This window comes from Mauremys mutica, chromosome 2, assembly GCF_020497125.1.
Source record: "Mauremys mutica isolate MM-2020 ecotype Southern chromosome 2, ASM2049712v1, whole genome shotgun sequence".
Classification (NCBI taxonomy): domain Eukaryota; kingdom Metazoa; phylum Chordata; order Testudines; family Geoemydidae; genus Mauremys; species Mauremys mutica.
In genome coordinates this window covers 177731402-177748953 of record NC_059073.1, presented here as the reverse complement: position 1 = coordinate 177748953, position 17552 = coordinate 177731402, and the positions used below count along the sequence as shown (strand labels likewise).

Here is a 17552-nt window from a genome sequence, read left to right as displayed (position 1 = left end):
CAATGTATGAAATTCGAGAGCCAATGGTTAGTTTGAAAGTTAGGGCTCTTGTGTCCTATTCCCAACTCTGCCACTGACTAGCTGTGTGACGACCTAAGACAAGTCAATTCTCCTTTCTCAGCCTTAGCTTCTCCCCCTTTCAAGTAGGGATAACAATGCTCTCCTACCTACCTCATGGTGGGTGGAGGATGGGGATCCATCGGAGAGTGTCACTAGGAGCAGTGCATAATATAAGGTGTCCTATCCCGTTAACTCAGATCAGATTATGACATAATAGAATAGCTGAAGTATTCTATTTTATTTGTATTTTATTATTTTGAAATTGTTAAGTTCAGCAGGCTCCGGGAAGGTGTGTAAGGATGTCATCGCTGGATGTCTAAGGTACAGCAGGGGCTGTGCCTCTGAGGCCACGAGGAACTCCCGCCCTCTCCCTGCTGCAGGTACTGCTCTGGCACACTGTAAATGGGGAGCTAGTGGAAGGGGAAATGGAGCCCCCTTGCACTCACTAAAAGGCAAAGTGGTGGATTCTCCATCTCTTGATGTCACTTAGTGAAGACTAGATGCCTTTCTGGAATGTGTTTGCCTCAAAAGTAGCTATTGTGCAATACAGAAAGGCTGTGATATGCAGGGGGTTAGAATAGATGCTCTAAAGGTTTCTTCTGGCCATAAAGTCTACTAATTTTGGAAAAACTCAGTGTAGCATTGGGAGCAGCCTCTGGTGTTTTACTATGTAGCTGGCTTGCTTCCTAGCGTAAACACTGATTGAGTGGGGTGATCCACAGGGAGTAGCTCAAACCTTGAAAGTGTCTGGCCAGTGGCAGGTCATTAGCACTTCGGGGAGGGGTGGATGTGGCAGTGACATCACAAAGGCCTTTTGCAGGACCTCAGCCTATTGGTCAAAGGTGGTGGGGAGGTGGTGACCTCACAGAGAGATGCTGACATCAGCCAGGCAGGACAGGGGCGCAGGGCTAGGGAAACCTCGGTGACCCCCGTGGCTTTTCTTCAGCAAGTCTCCTACTTGAGATCTCTCTTTGAGGACTTAGAGAGTATTAGGGTTCACGTACGTGAGCGTGAGGAGGAACCTCTTTCGAGTTTTCTCCTTTCCTTTTACTGACTTTACTAGAAAACAGACGTCCCTGTTTAGAAGGTAAGAGCCTCCGAGAGGTTTGGAACCTGCTCAGTCTAATGCATCTGGTGCCAGCTGAATTCTAGGCATGGAAAACTCTAGTTTAAGGTGGCAGAATTGTATTCAATAGATGAAATTCAAGATGTGATGGTTAGTTTGAAAGTCATGACTCTTAGGTCCTTCTCCCAACTCTGCCACTGACTGGCTGTGTGACGACCTAAGACAAGTCAATTCTTTCTAAAAGTTAGCTGCTCCTTCTTTCAAGTATGGATAACTATCCGCTCCGACCTGCCTCCCCATGGGTGGAGGATGGGGATCCATTGGAGAGTGTCACTAGGAGCAGAGCATAATACGAGGTGTCCTATCATGTTTACTCAGATCAGATTATGACATAATAGAATAGCTGAAATATTCGATTTTATTTGTATTTTATTATTTTGAAATGGTTAAGAGCAGCAACTACTTAGCTCAGACTGAAGCATCTTATCTAATTTTCGAGATCTAAGTGTCTCTTCTTTGTGTGTGACGAGACAGTTTAGCACACTGTGACAAACAGGAGATGCTTTTGTTTTGCAACAAAATATTTTTGCAAAGAATTTTCATCACTTGTTATGATTTCAAGAAACAAACTGGTTTAGGCTGAATGGGATTTTCTGACAGAAATGGTTTCAATGACATTTCGCTACGATCTCGATTCCTGCTCCGGGAGGTTTGTTGTCTATTAGAACAGAAGTCAGGACTGGTGGCTTCTCTTTCTGGCTCTGGCATCGCCTTGCCGTGTAGGCCCTTGGGTAAGTCACTTCCCTTCTCTGTACCTCAGGCTCCCGAGCTGTCCAACGGGAACAGGGACAATTCTCGAACTCTGGGCAGTTGTGAGCCTGGGTGAGATAAGGGGCATAAAAGCCCTTTGTGAAGGAGAAAGGGGAATTTCACAGTGTTTAGCACCAAGAAATTCTAAGCTTTGCTAAAATGTCTAGTCTGCGGAAACAAGAAATGGTTGTTTTTTTAAAAGCCCATTCAGGGATGTGAGTTCCACTCTTTTAGGTACTTGGGGTTCTTTGCCAGCAGGAGAGAAGAGGTGCCTGCCTCCATTCTTGTGGCCTTAACAAACCAGGTGCTGAGCCCCAGTTCTCGTCTGAGATCCCCAAAAAAGAACATCTTCCCATCCATTAACAAGACAGGACCTATCTTTAGAAGGGGAACAAAGAGAACCCTGGGACTTACAGACTAGCTAGCTTCACTTCCATACCTGGAAAGATACTGGAGCACATTATTAAACCATCAGTTTGTCAGCACCTACAGGATAATTTGGTTCTTAGGACTAGTGAGCATGGATTTGTCAAGAACAAATCCTTCCACACCAATCCTATTTCCTCCTTTGACAGGGTTACGGGCCTAGTGGAGGTGGGTAAACAGTAGACGTGATCTATCTTGGTGTTAATAAGGCTTTTGACACAGTCCCATAGGACATTCTCACAAGCAAACTAGGGAAATGTACATTCCCTCTCAAAGGCAGGGGGACCGGACATGAGGGCCTGGTTGTACTAGAACCAATGACAATAACAATAGTGACAGTGACTTCAGTGGGGCATGAAGCCCGGACTCAGATAAATCCCTCCCTTGGACAAATACCCTATAACAAAATAGATGTCTTCCTACTCCGTCTAGGTGCTGGGTTGTGTGTGGTGGCGATGCTCAGGACATCTACTATCAGGCTAGTGGAAAGCTGTCAAGGAGGAACTCTGAGGAGTCCAATGGATGAATGGTGATCTCCATGGAAGAGAAGCCTTCTGGAGATGGAGCAGCAGGATAAGGTAGGTGTTGAAGGTCTTCTCCGGTGTCTTCGGGATGGGTGTCACTCTCGTCGATATGGTCGGAAGCACGATGAGACCTGTACCGCGCACAGGCTGCCGCTCAGATGGAAAGCAGCTTCATTCGCACAGGAGTCAGTCCTTTTAGATGTCAAGGCAGGAAAAAATGGACTGTTCCAAAATGGCAATGCCAAACAAGTCTGAAGTAAATCTGAGGTAATAGACCCTTCAGGGATTTGGGCGGGAAAACAGATGGAATGTCTGGAGCCCAAAGGTGGGAAAATCCAGTTCTTCTTTGAGTGCTTGCTCATATCGTTTCCAATTAGGTGTGCACGCGCTGCGTGCACGTTCATTGGAAGATTTTTACCCTAGCAACACTCGGTGGGTCGGCTGGGCGCCTCCTGGAGTGGCGCCGCTATGGCACCGGATATATACGCTTGCCGACCCATCCGCCCCTCAGTTCCTTCTTACCGCCCATGTCGGTCGTTGGAACAGTGGAGCGCGGCTTAGCTGACCTCCACTTCCCTAGCTACTCGTAGTTCTCTCATTAATTCTTGTGTATATAGTTAAAAACTTTTTATATAGTTCAACTCAGTTATCACTTTATAGTATATTTAGTATAACATAGTTAAGAGGGGTTCGGGGAATAGCCCCTTCCCCACACCCGGTGCCGGGGCCCATGCCCGGTTCACCAGGTTTCAAACCGTGCTCGGCCTGCCGCAAGCCGATGCCGACAGGAGACCCACACGACTCCTGTCTGAAGTGCCTTGGGGAATCGCACCTGACAGCTAAGTGCCACATTTGCAAGGCTTTTAAGCGAAGAACAAAAAAGGAGCGGGACCTTAGGCTAAAGCAGCTACTCATGGAGGCAGCTCTCACCCCTCCGCCTTCGGCACCGAGCGCTGGTCAATCTACGAGCAGAAGCACCTCTTCGGCACCGGACCGCGCCGGTATGGCCAAGGCTCCTCGGCACCAACCGTCACCGGCACCGAGGCCGGCTCGACGCCGCTCCCTCTCCCCGAGGTCGAGAAAGACTAAGACTCCTGCTGCTTCCGTGCCACCGGCACCGCAGCCAGAGAGCTCGTCGAAGTCGGACCACCCGGCACCGGCACCCGCCACGGCACTGACGACGTCGGCACCATCGATTCCAGTCCCACAAGGGCCGTCGAGTCCGATGCCTGTCAGCTCCCCGGCTAGACCCGTGGTAGAGCTTACTATCCCGTCCACACCGGAGACATTCTCCATGGCGAGGGATCTCATTGCAATGACAGAGTCAACGCTGCCTCCACCCCCGGCACCGCCGGTGCGGGTGATACAGTCTATAGGCAAGCCGGCCTTGATACGGCCACCCTCTGTCGGCACAGCGGACCGGCACCGTTCAAGATCACGGTCCCGCAGACGTTCCAGGTCCCGACGGCGCTCCCGCTCCCGTCGCCGCTCGCAGTCCCAGCACCGTTCTCCTCTTCGGTACTGGTTGCACTTGCAGCCCCGGTCAGCATCCCGTTCGCCGGCCCGCTATTCTCGGCACCGCTCCGGCTCCTGGCACCACTACAGGCATTGAGATTCCCGTAGCTGCTCCCGGCGTCGAGCCTTGAGATCCCGGTCGACCTCCTGGCACCGCTCCGGTTGCAGGTCCCGATCTCGCTCCCAGTACCGGTATACCTCCCGGTACCGGTCTCCAGTGCCGAGTAGTGCAAGGCCAGCTAGAGACAGGGACTCTGCTCAGGGCCTCTCCGCTCCTCCATGGCCATCCAGGCACGCTTCAATGTGGTCCCGCGCGGACAGCTATTATGCGCAGGACCGCAAGTCCGATGTGCCCACAGGGGTCTTCCAAGAGGCACAGGCCCAGGACCTAGGCCCACACCACTGGTCCTTCTGGACACCCTGGGCGTACCACCAGGTCCAAGGTGCACCAGTAGTCCCGTCCCGCTCGGCACCATCAGAGCACCGGGTGCCAGAGGCGACACTCAGCCGTCCCCCTCCAGCTGGTGCGGAGGAAGCTCCAGTCTACCCACCGGACTCCCCGGTCCCACTGGAGCAGGAGGTTGCTCAGGAGCAAGTGGCCATGCAGGACCCTCTCGTCCCAGGTGTCTCCTCTTCCTCTTCTCCAGATGAGGCGGTGGCAGGGACATCCTCCTCGGGCCCTCCTCCAATTGACCTGAGGGCCCACCAGGACCTCCTCAGGAGGGTAGCACTCAACATGAACCTCCAGGTAATAAAGGTAATAATAATTGGAGATATGCCAATCTCCTAGAACTGGAAGGGACCTTGGAAGGTCATCTAGTCCAGCCCCTGCCTTCACTAGCAGGACCAATTTTTTCCCCAGATCCCTAAGTGGCCCCCTCAAGGATTGAACTCACAACCCTGGGTTTAGCAGGCCAATGCTCAAACCACTGAGCTATCCCTCCCCCCAGGTGGAGGAGGTCCCAGAGGTAGAGGACTCGGTAGTGAGCATTCTGTCAGCAGATGCTCCCACCAGAGTGGCCCTACCGTTTATTCGCATCATCCAGGCCAATGCCGACACTATATGGCAATCGCCGGCCTCCATCCCACCTACGGCCAGGGGAGTCGAGCGTAAATATATGGTGCCCTCTAAGGGGTACAAATATTTGTATGTCCATCCTCCTCCCGGCCCACTGGTTGTTCAGTCAGTTAATGAGAGGGAACGCCATGGCCAGCAGGCGGCAGCCCCAAAATCGAAGGAGGCTAGGCGAATGGACCTGCTCGGACGTAAAGTGTACTCGGCAGGTGCCTTACAGCTCCGGGTGGCGAATCAACAAGCCCTCCTCAGCCACTATAGTTACAAAACATGGGCGGAGGTGGGGAAATTTACAGAACTACTCCCTCAGGATTCCCGCCAGGAGTTTGTGGCCTTCTTGGAGGAAGGAAAAAAGGTGGCCAGAACTTCCCTCCAAGCCTCGCTCGATGCAGCCGACTCAGCAGCCAGGACTCTGGCCTCAGGTGTTGCCATGAGGCGTATCTCATGGCTTCAGGTTTCCAACCTCCCGCCCGAGCTGCAGTACACCATCCAGGACTTGCCATTCGATGGTAAAGTCCTCTTCTCGGAGAAGACTGACCCTAGGCTGCAAAGCCTGAAGGACAATAGGGTCATAATGCATTCTCTAGGCATGCACACGCCAATGACCCAACACAGGCCCTTCCGCCCCCAACCTCCCCGCCCGTACTTTGTGCCTAGACACAGACAGGACTTTGACAGATGGCGCGGACGAGGTCGGCGTAGACGCCAGTCAGGACCCCAAAGGGGCCAAAATCAAGGTCCCTCGAAACCACCAGCGGGACGAAAATCTAACTTTTGAAGGTGCGCCCGAGGATGGCGTACCAGTTACAGACCAGGATCCTTCTCCTCCCTTCTCCAACCGTCTCTCCTACTTCCTCCTGGCGTGGTCCCAGTTGACTTCGGATCTCTGGGTCCTACGCACGGTGGAATATGGATATCACCTCCAATTTGTTTCAACCCCACCCTCCCACCCCGTCCCTCTTCAGGGACCCCTCTCACGAGCAATTCCTCTTGCAAGAGGTGCGATCACTCCTCGCCATGGGGGCTATAGAGGAGGTGCCAAAGAATGAAAAGGGCAAGGGGTTTTACTCCCGTTATTTCCTAATCCCCAAGTCGAAGGGTGGTCTCAGACCCATCCTAGACCTGCAAGGACTCAACCAGTTTATGGTAAAGTTGAAGTTCCATATGGTATCCCTGGGGACCATTATCCCGTCCTTGGATCCTGGAGATTGGTATGCCGCCCTCGATATGAAGGACGCATATTTTCATATCGCCATTTTTCCTCCGCACAGGAGGTACCTCCACTTCATAGCCGACCATCAGCACTTCCAGTTCACAGTCCTGCCTTTCGGACTTTCCACAGCCCCAAGGGTATTCACGAAGTGCATGGCCGTGGTCGCCGCATATCTCCGCCGATGTCGGATACACTTGTTTCCGTATCTGGACGATTGGCTCATCCGGGGGACCTCCGAGAGACAAGTCACCCAGCATGTGGGCATCGTCAGGGACCTATTCACTCATCTAGGCCTGGTGATCAATATAGAGAAGTCCTCTCTGGTTCCCACACAGAGGTTAGACTTCATAGGAGCGACCCTAGACTCCAGTCTAGCCAGGGCCTGCTTACCACAGCCGCGGTTTCAAGCAATGGCAACAATCATCCACGGTCTGCAGAATTTCCCGACGACCTCGGTTCGCACTTGTCTCGGTCTCTTGGGTCACATGGCTGCATGCACGTTCGTAACCAAGCACGCCAGGCTCCGCCTCCGTCTGTTACAAACTTGGCTCAACTCGGTATACCACCTGAGCACAGACTCAATAGACACAATAGTCACCATTCCCCCGAGCACTCTAGGCTCTCTAGACTGGTGGCTGACTCCCTCCCTGGTGTGTGCAGGGCTACCGTTCCATCCGCCTCAGCCCTCAGTGTCCCTGACGACAGATGCATCTTCTCTCGGCTGGGGCGCACACCTCAGAAGCCTTCGTATGCAAGGCCTCTGGTCACATCAGGAGCTGACGCTGCACATAAATGTCCGAGAACTGAGAGCAGTCCGCCTAGCGTGCCAGGCGTTCGCAACATTTACAAGGCCGTGGTGTCTCAGTGTTTACGGACAACACAACAGCCATGTACTATATAAACAAACAGGGAGGGACTCGATCTTCCCCCCTTTGTCAGGAGACCATCAGACTCTGGGACTTTTGTATAGCCCACTCGATAGACCTGGTAGCGTCCTTTCTCCCAGGGGTTCGGAACACTCTGGCAGATCAACTGAGCAGGTCATTCCTCTACCACGAGTGGTCGATACGCCTGGATGTTATTCATTCGGTTTTCCAGAGGTGGGGATTTCCCCACATAGACCTGTTTGCTTCCCGCGAGAACAGGAAATGCCAGATGTTCTGCTCCTTCCAAGGCCTCTCACCAGGGTCGATCTCAGATGCATTCCTGATGCCGTGGACGAACCAGCTGCTTTATGCCTTCCCGCCGTTCCCGCTGGTTCACAAGGTCCTGCTAAAACTCCGCAGGGACAGAGCGCACCTAATCTTGATCACTTCAGCGTGGCCCAGGCATCACTGGTACACCACGCTGCTCAACCTGTTACTAGCCAACCTGATTACCCTGCCACTCCACCCACACCTCATAACGCAGGACCACGGCAGACTTCGCCACCCAGACCTGCAGGCCCTTCACCTCAAGGCGTGGCTGCTGCATGGCTAAACCAGACAGAGTTGCATTGTTCTGCCTCAGTACAGCAAGTACTCCTGGGTAGCAGGAAGCCTTCCACCCGGTCAACGTATCTGGCCAAATGGAAGCGTTTCTCCTACTGGTGCGGGACACACAGCGTTATCCCCACTGAGGCCTCGATCCCTACCATCTTGGACTATCTCTGGTCTCTCAAACAGGAGGACCTGGCAATATCTTCATTGAGGGTGCACTTCGCGGCCATCTCTATCTTCCATCCAGGGGAGAGTGGCCGCTCTGTGTTCTCACACCCTATGGTCTAAAGATTTCTCAAGGGCCTGGAGCGCCTATACCCACAAGTACGACGCCCCGCCCCAACATGGGACCTCAACTTGGTTCTAACCAGGCTTATGTCTCCCCCATTTGAGCCGTTGGCAACATGCTCGTTGCTATACCTGTCCTGGAAGACAGCTTTTCTTGTAGCCATTACATCGGCCAGATGAGTTTCCGAGCTTCGTGCTCTAACGGTGCACCCACCATATACTGTGTTCCACAAGGACAAGGTGCAGTTACGGCCACACCCGGCATTCCTCCCTAATGTGGTTTTGGCATTTCATGTCAACCAGGACATCTTCCTTCCGGTCTTCTTCCCAAAGCCACACTCATCATGACGGGAGCAACAATTGCACTCCCTGGACGTCTGTAGAGTGCTCGCTTTTTATATCGAGCGGACAAAATCATTTTGTAAAACGGCCTAGCTCTTCGTCGCAGTAGCAGACCGAATGAAGGGTCTACCTGTCTCATCCCAGAGAATCTCGTCGTGGGTAACGGCGTGTATCCGTACTTGTTACGACTTGGCTCATGTACCCTCGAGCCGCCTCACTGCACATTCTACCAGGGCTCAGGCTTCATCTGCCACCTTCCTGGCTTGTGTACCTATCCAGGAGATATGTCGTGCAGCTACCTGGTCTTCGGTCCACACCTTTGCTTCACATTATGCTCTGGTTCAACAGTCCAGAGATGATGCAGCCTTTGGCTCAGCAGTTTTGCATTCTGCAACATCTCACTCTGACCCCACCGCCTAGGTAAGGCTAGGGAATCACCTAACTGGAATCGATATGAGCAAGCACTCGAAGAAGAAAAGACGGTTACTCACCTTTGTAACTGTTGTACTTCGAGATGTGTTGCTCATATCCATTCCAAACCTGCCCTCCTTCCCCACTGTCGGAGTAGCCGGCAAGAAGGAACTGAGGGGCGGATGGGTCGGCAGGGGTATATATCCGGCGCCATAGCGGCGCCACTCCAGGGGGCGCCCAGCCGACCCACCGAGTGTTGCTAGGGTAAAAATATTCCGACGAACGTGCACGCAGCACGCACACACCTAATTGGAATGGATATGAGCAACACATCTCGAAGAACAACAGTTACAAAGGTGAGTAACCGTCTTTTCTAACCAGTTGGGGCTAGTTCTGAGTCAGTGCCCCTGAGGTAAACAAGGATTGAATCCTGAAGTCACATGTCACAGACTCCATTTTGTATTTCTTACTTTTAGTTATCAACAACAACACTGAGCCAGTTGTTTCCCCTCCCCAGGCCTGTTTCTCATCAGTAGGGTTGGGGTCAAGTCCCTACAACCCAAGGGGGTTGGGAGGCTCCAGAGAGGTGTGCAAAGTGCTGGGATGTCAGGAGCTGGGAGGCACTGTCACCCCTGCACTAGGGCAGTGTTCTGCACCCCCTGCTACTGGCTGAGTTTCCCCATTCCTTGTCAATAAGACAGACTCTTGTTTTCACAGCCAGTCGATCACCCAGTGTCATCACCCTGCCTGCTGGCTGGGCAGGGTAATTCCTCAGGTCACCACCCTCTCCAGCCTGCCTTGGGCTTGGAGAGTGAGGAGGAGGGCCAGGGACAGCTGGCAACCCTGAACATTCACCCTCCATCGCTCCATCACCCAGAGCAAGTGAGTGGCATTAGGGTTCCTCGGTGGCTTTCCCTGTCTGTCTGGGGAGAGGCAGAAAGAGGGGGAGAGAATCTCTCCCAAAGGAGATTCGATTTGAAAACTGCCGCCAGGGGCCCCTCACTCTCAGACCGGGGAGGGGCTTCTCCAGAGCCGTCTCCAGTGTGTTTGGAAATGTCCCAACAATGGGGCTCCCAGCCCTTCCCTTGTGGGAGACTGTTCCCCAGGCTGAAAGTCTCTGAGCTGGGCCAGACCTTGTGAGCTGCCGAGCATGGAAGTCAATGGGAAACGAGGGGGCCCTGGGCTTGCTATGCCTAGGGACTTTGACGTGGGAAATAGTTTGCCAGGAGAAGTCCAGGCTCCTGGGTTCTGTTCCTTCTCTAGCCTGGGAGCGGGGAGTGTGGCCTGGGATGGCAGGAGGGAGCTGCTTGTCCAAAGTGACCAATGGTCTTTGTGACTGACCCCAGTGCTCGAAAAGGATGAGACTCCCCAGTTATTGCAGCACCAGGGATGACGAAGGGGAATGTTGGGAGCAGATCATCCAATGAACCCCTGCCCATGTGTGTAGCTTGCACTGCCTGCACCCCTGTGCGGGGAGGAGGAGCTGCTCTGGCTGGGGCAGGGATGGGGAGGGAACAAAAAGGCCCGTTAGTGAGAGGCTGCCTTGACCCCAGACTCACGCCTGCTCCTTGCTCAGTTCCAGGATGTCCAGGCTCCTGAGGATGTTCAGGAAGAAGGCTCTGCAGGTGGCCCCAGAGCCTGAGGTAAGCAGCTGCCATCTTCCCCTGGAGCTCCCGGCCAGGCCAGGAGGTGGAAGTGCCCAGCCTTCTGGCAAGAGGATACCCGCTCCCGGCACAGGGGCCGAGGTGGGAGAGGCACCAGCCAGGCCGAAATGGAGCTGGCCCAGGATGCAACTGGGCCGGCAGGACCCAGCCCAGGAGGGAAGCCGGGCAGGGTGGCTCTGGGGCTTGTTGTGTGAGTAGCACCGGCCCCAGCAGCCCAGACCTGATTCCAGCAGGAGGCATCGCCCTGCCCGGTCACTGAGGACCTTCCAGCCTCCCCAGGGCAGGAGGTGGAGGATCCGTATCCCAGCACCAGCAGCTCAGCCCACTTCCCATGGGATAGCAGCAGCGCCTGGGACTCAGGCAGCAGTGAGGCCAATGGGCGCCGCTGCTTTGCTCCAGGTGAGGGGCCAGACTGGGCTCAGGGAGGGGTGAGGAGGGGGCTGTGAACACCCTGGCCCAGGCACTCGACCAGTCTATGGGGGCGGGTCCTCAGCCCAGGGGTCTGGCCTGAGCCACATGAACCCCACTGACACTAGGTGCTTCCACTTTGGTCCTTGGTGCTCCAGTTGCGGGGGCAGGCACCTCCCAGGGAGTCCAGGACAGTGTGTGAGGGGGTGTCTTTGCAATGGGCTTCTGAAGGAGTTGTGGGCTGAAGGCATCATTGAGTGGCGGGAGTGTTTGGCCCAATCTGCCCTAGGTCCCAGGGGTGGGAAGGGGGCACATTGCCCCACCATGTCCCTGTCCTTCCCCCGAGTGGCAGCAGGGATCACCCTGTCCCCTTCTCTCCCTGGTGCAGGGACGGCCATGGACTCAGAGGACGAGGAGGAGGAATGGGTGGACATGGCCACAGAGGAGACTGCTCTCAAGAACATCCGAGAGCAGCTCCAGGGCTGAGAAAAGGTACAAACGTTTTCCAGCTGTGCTGGAGCCGAGATTGTCCTGCCCCTTCCCAGCATCACGACCCCCTGCAGAGGGTCTTGTCCCCAATGATCCTCCACCCCAATGGGGACCTATCTCCTCCATGATCTGGGACCCCCAAGCTGGGGGTGTTTGTCACACACCAGCCAGGGTCTCTTCCCCCCCCCGACACTGTCCCAGTTCCTGACCCTGCTTGTGTAGGGGTTGTGGGTGATTTGAACAATGGGTGGGTCCCCACTAACTCCCATTCAAGCCTGAGTCCTGCAGCTGGTGTGGTTGGGGTAGGGAGTTCCCTGGCTAACTGGCTCTCCCTCTCCTAACCCCACTCCTGGTGGATGCAGGATGAAGCCCAGCATCTCATGTTTCAGCACACCATCCACCCCGCGTGTCTCACTGCACAACAGAGAGGGCAGGACATGCTGGACCCACACTTCTGCAAGGCGGCTGTGACGGAGAGGATTGTGGTGAGTGAGACATGGTGATGGGCAGCTGGAGGGAGGACAGAGACATGGGATGGGCAGGGGTCTCCCCAGGCCAGTGGATGGGGGATGGCTGGTGCTGGAGGGGCAGCTGAGGGCAGGGATTGCTGGAGCTGAAGATTGGGGAGAAGAAACGAGATAGATTCTGAGCTTGGTCACTAGTGGGTAGGAATCGGAGGAGCGGGAGGCAGGTGGGTGGATCCTGCTGGCTGTGTGCGGTGCTGACTGGGTAATCTCCTCACTGGGAGGAGTTAGTGAGGCCCGAATCTACAGACTCCTTTGTTTCCTTTGGGTCTCACAGGAGCTCATTGAGGAGCTGCCTGATAACTCTCCACTAGGCGGCGTCCTCGCTAACTCCCTGATTACTGTGAGCAACCTCAGGTACCGAGACCCTCCCGCCTGGTTCCCCTAACCCTGGTGCTGCTCAGTCACAGGGCTGGGAGTCACTGCCCCTCCTGCTCCCAGGTCAACTCCCAAGGGTGGCTCCTGTGGCAGAGGTGGAGGTAAGGTTCCCTCTCTCCTGGCTGGGCTGTTCTTCTCGCTCCAGTAACATTGCAATGGCTTAGGGGAGAGGCTCACTCCCAGGATCAGATAGAGGAGGGGCAGCAGGGTCCAGGGAACAGGTGCTATCCCTGTCCTGCCACTGTCTGTGTGGGAAACCTTGGCCTTGTCATTCCCTGGCTCGGTGCCTGTTTCCATTCTCGCCAGCCTCTGCCTATTTCCCTGCAGTTTCACGTCCGCACTGCTGCCAGTCCCACCCCTGCATTGCACAGTCTAATAGCGGCTCCTGTCTCTTGCCAGCACCATGACACCTGCCCTGGAGCCAGAACTGGAGACCCACCTCCTTCGAGCTGCCCTGCATGCCATCTTCACCCTGGGCACGGAGAAGGACACCACCCAAGTCCAGGTAGATCATGCTAAAGTCATGGTTTGAAGAGCAAGCTGTCAACCTGCCACAAATCATTTTTAATTGCCTGCAGTGGGATGTGAATTACAGAGGCCAGGATATGTGTTTGGAGGTCTCACCAGTGCTTCCCAGAGACCCCTTGTGACGGGACGGACTGGCCCCGCACTGGGACTGAGAGAGTTAACCCTTCCCTGCTGACAGAGGAAGCCATGCCCGTGAGGCTCTGCTGCGCATGCTCCAACCGGGAGTCAAACATAAAAGCCTGCAGAACTGCTTAGTTCGGGCTGGCAGCTCAGGAAGAAGGATGCTCTGCAGAAGCTGCAGCCCAGGAGCAGTTGCAAGGAAGGAGGGAGCTGAGGAGCCAGGAAGCGGGCCCAGAGACTGGCAGCTGTGGGAATTCCAGGGAGCATCGGGTGCTGAGGATCCTGAAAACCCTGATGCCACAAGAACTGGTACGTTTGGAGGACTGGTAGGAAGTGACCCATGGAAGGGAAAGGAGTGGTATCCCACCATTATGAGGGCAGCGTATTGTGGTAGTATTCCCCGCTGACTTGTGGTGGATCATGCCATCACTGACAGAGCCCTGGGTCGGAGCCCGGTGAAGTCGAGTGGGCCCAGCCTCCCCTACTGGGGGTATCTACCCCCCTCCCTCCTTTTGGGGGATGATGTAGTTCACCCACCCCTCTCTCACCCCAGATGAGGTAGATGAACTCTGGCCGCTGGGCCATGCTATCCCCCAATGGGAGAAGAATTTAGAGAGATTCTGGCCATTAGGCCACACTGCCTTAGGAACACACTATAGAAACTCCGGCCGCTGGGCCGCACTACCTGACCCAGGGAAGAGGGTGTAGAGAGACTCTGGCCATTGGGCCGTACAGCCCTGACTACCGGGGAAGTAGTAAGACCGACGTAGATACAGGGAGGCGGGGTTAACCTCTCTTTCTCCCTCTTGAATCAAAGGGGTTGATGAGGTACAAAACCCGCCACACCCCTCTTCCCATCCTGTGGTAGGTGTAGCCCCACTTTCCTTAACTCTGACCCATGGCTCTCCCTTGCTTTGCAGGATCTGCATAGGGTCTTGCCAGACCTCCTGGACACCATGCTTGGGAACCTGCTGGCAGAGTCCCCAGACACTGACAGGCTCCACTACATCTTGAAGGTGAGCCCGATGAGAGGGATGGGGCAATTTTACCTTAACTCTTAGATCCATTTTCCGGTCTATCCTCCTGGCTAGGTCCCAAGTGGCCCGTCCTCGGTCGGGGCAGTGAGTGCAATGCAGTGTCAGGCCCTTCCTCCTTGAAGGACAGAGGAAGGAGCTGGGACTTCAAGCCAGAGCTCTGCCTGGTTCTGTTGAGCACTAACCACAGGGACTCTGGCTGGCTTGGGGAGTGAGAGTCTGAACCCCTCCTATGAAATGCAGAAGATGGTCCTCAGGGAAGAGCCACAGGCTCCTTCCTAGAGAAACAGAAGGACCCTTCACCCACCAAGGACTTGAGAGCCAGGGAGGGGGGAGGGGTCTGTCTCCTTCCTGGTGAGCTGTTCAGGAATCAGGAGTTCAGGGAGGATGGGACCAGCCCCAACACCGAGCATTGTCCCAATCTGGAGAGACAATGACAAGTTGTGACCTGCAGAATAGAAGCATCGTCCTGGGGGGAACAATCTCCTTCTAAAGCTCTGCAATCAATGAATCAGATATTCCACCATACACACAATGTCTCAGCCCCCTGAGTTTGGGGAGGGTCTCATTAACACAACACATGCACCTGCCCATTGCCTTCTTTCCCCACAGCAAATTAACTACTGGATTGTGTCCAGGGTGTCACAGGAGAGAGCCAGGGCCATTAGGAGCAGCACGGCCCTGCTCAGATACACCATCACCCTTCCTGAGTTTGACGTAAGTGACCTTTGACCCCAGCTTCCTGACTCCAGGCATAGGCGGGCTGGCTCCAACTGGCTGTAGGATCTGCTGCTGCAGGGGCTGTGGGTTAGGAGTATTCCTCTTGGGGAGCCAGAGGCAGAGCAGGGAATGAGCTTGGCTTGAGTCAAGTTCTTCTTGTCCTGGTTAAGTGGTGATTGGGCTTTTAGGGGCTCATGCTCCAGGTTCATGCCTCCCTGTCATCCTGGAGCAGCTGGGGAAGCAAGTCCTCCTGGAGGGCCCTGCCCACATCCCTGTTCTCCAGGCTCCCTTGGGGGCAGAGGAAATTAAGGATCTAGCTCTAGCTTCTATCCTCTAGCATCTCCCGCAGAGCGGCTGAGGGGAAAAAGAGAGTCCTGGCCCAGGAGGAACTGGGATCTGACAGGAAAATGCTGATGGAGTCCCCTCTCTCTCTCCCTTCCATTAGAACTCCGCAGAATTCCCCAGGCTGGGTCACCATGTGGCACAGCTGGCTCTGTTCATCAGTGACCCAGGCAAGGACCTCAGCCGGCAGGCCAGGGAGGGGCTTTACTGCCTCTACCAGCTGCTGCTGCACCAGAGGGGTAAGGAACCCAGCTGGGAAATGACACCCAATAGAAGAGTGAGACTGGGATCCCAGGCAATTTCTCTCAGACTGACCCCAGCTGGAGGATGAGTCTTTCTCTGTCTCTTTCTCTGTTCTACACCCCTCCCCTGCAATTCTGTTGGGCCAGGCACGCAGCGAGGACTCTGCCCACTGTGCAGCCACCAATGGGATTGGAAGGACACAGGCACTGCAACCAGAATGCCAAATGCATGTGTGTGTCTCTTTTCCAGGGCTGACCATCCAGGAGGCTGATGAGTTGTGGTATTGGGACAGCAGGCTCCTGAGCCACAGGAACACGGCCAGGGTGGGGGAAGTAAGGACAGGACAGGAAAAAGTCAGGAAAAAGATCTTGGAGTTATCGTGGATAGTTCTCTGAAGATGTCCACGCAGTGTGCAGAGGCGGTCAAAAAAGCAAACAGGATGTTAGGAATCATTAAAAAGGGGATAGAGAATAAGACTGAGAATATATTATTGCCCTTATATAAATCCATGGTACGCCCACATCTCGAATACTGTGTACAGATGTGGTCTCCTCACCTCAAAAAAGATATTCTAGCACTAGAAAAGGTTCAGAAAAGAGCAACTAAAATGATTAGGGGTTTAGAGAGGGTCCCATATGAGGAAAGATTAAAGAGGCTAGGACTCTTCAGTTTGGAAAAGAGAAGACTAAGGGGGGACATGATAGAGGTATATAATAATCATGAGTGATGTTGAGAAAGTGGATAAGGAAAAGTTATTTACTTATTCCCATAATACAAGAACTAGGGGTCACCAAATGAAATTAATAGGCAGCAGGTTTAAAACAAATAAAAGGAAGTTCTTCTTCACGCAGCGCACAGTCAACTTGTGGAACTCCTTACCTGAGGAGGTTGTGAAGGCTAGGACTATAACAATGTTTAAAAGGGGACTGGATAAATTCATGGTGGCTAAGTCCATAAATGGCTATTAGCCAGGATGGGTAAGAATGGTGTCCCTAGCCTCTGTTTGTCAGAGGATGGAGATGGATGGCAGGAGAGAGATCACTTGATCGTTGCCTTTTAGGTTCACTCCCTCAGGGGCACCTGGCATTGGCCACTGTCGGTAGACAGATACTGGGCTAGATGGACCTTTGGTCTGACCCGGTACGGCCTTTCTTATGTTCTTATGTTCTTATGACATTCTACCAGGGCATGAGACAGCTCAGGGAGTGGGGGTGGCTGGGTCCCCTGCAGTGGCTGCCACCTGTGGCCACTATAGGGAGATGCCGTTCTAGCCCCAGGATTTGGAGCCTGGCCTTGGGCAATCTGCTGATGCCTCACATCCTTTTTGTTTTAGGTCTTCAGCAAGTTCTTCTCTGAGAGGCAGAGAAGATTTTTCCTCCGGACGGAGGGCAGTGCTGGCCATCCACGACCTCCGGCTGCGTGTCAGCTAGGCTGGGCTGCTCCTCCCCTACTTCCTCCTGGGGGAAGCCCATCAGCTGATGGGGGACAAGGTAAGCAGCTACATTAGACTCAGGAGATTGGGGCGGGGCCCAGGCCTCATTGCCATCCTATCGCCATTCGCTGGCCTGGCGGCAAGGAGCCTGGTGGGGAATGAGAGGGAGAGCAGGTGCTACTGGGAAGGGAGATGAATTCACCTCCATGAGCAGGAGGAAACCAGCTTGTCCCCAGAGCAGCTCCAACGCAGCTCTTTAGCAAGACTAATTAATGAGAAGCATTACCTCCTCATGGACTTATGTTCTTAGGGCACAGTGCTTTCGCTCTTGGGAAGAGCAGACGAATCCCCTAAGTGAGCCCTCTGCGAGCCTCTCCTGTCCCACAGGGCCTCACTCAGTTCCCAGTGGCCTAGTGTCCATGTCAACCAGGCCACCACCTAGAGAAAAGGGGAGGATTCAGT

The 17552-nt window shown here is 54.3% G+C and overlaps 1 protein-coding gene across 1 annotated transcript; it reads left to right on the top strand.

Annotated features, from left to right (window-relative positions):
- The first annotated feature begins 9855 nt into the window (after positions 1 to 9855).
- Positions 9856 to 17142, top strand: LOC123363558 (maestro heat-like repeat-containing protein family member 7). Its single transcript, XM_045004684.1, has 9 exons — positions 9856 to 10090; positions 10785 to 10851; positions 11669 to 11772; positions 12132 to 12254; positions 13071 to 13628; positions 14240 to 14335; positions 14966 to 15070; positions 15519 to 15654; positions 16992 to 17142. The coding sequence occupies exons 5-9, from the start codon at positions 13614 to 13616 to the stop codon at positions 17012 to 17014; spliced, it is 375 nt and encodes a 124-aa protein (XP_044860619.1). The 5' UTR covers positions 9856 to 10090; positions 10785 to 10851; positions 11669 to 11772; positions 12132 to 12254; positions 13071 to 13613; the 3' UTR covers positions 17015 to 17142.
- The last annotated feature ends 410 nt before the right edge of the window (positions 17143 to 17552 follow it).

Bases quoted from the DNA above. Each gene is read 5' to 3' on its own strand.
- LOC123363558 (XM_045004684.1), top strand. The intron at 14,336-14,965 runs GTGAGCCCGATG...CTTTCCCCACAG, and splicing joins GGCTCCACTACATCTTGAAG to CAAATTAACTACTGGATTGT. The intron at 15,071-15,518 runs GTAAGTGACCTT...CCCTTCCATTAG, and splicing joins TCACCCTTCCTGAGTTTGAC to AACTCCGCAGAATTCCCCAG.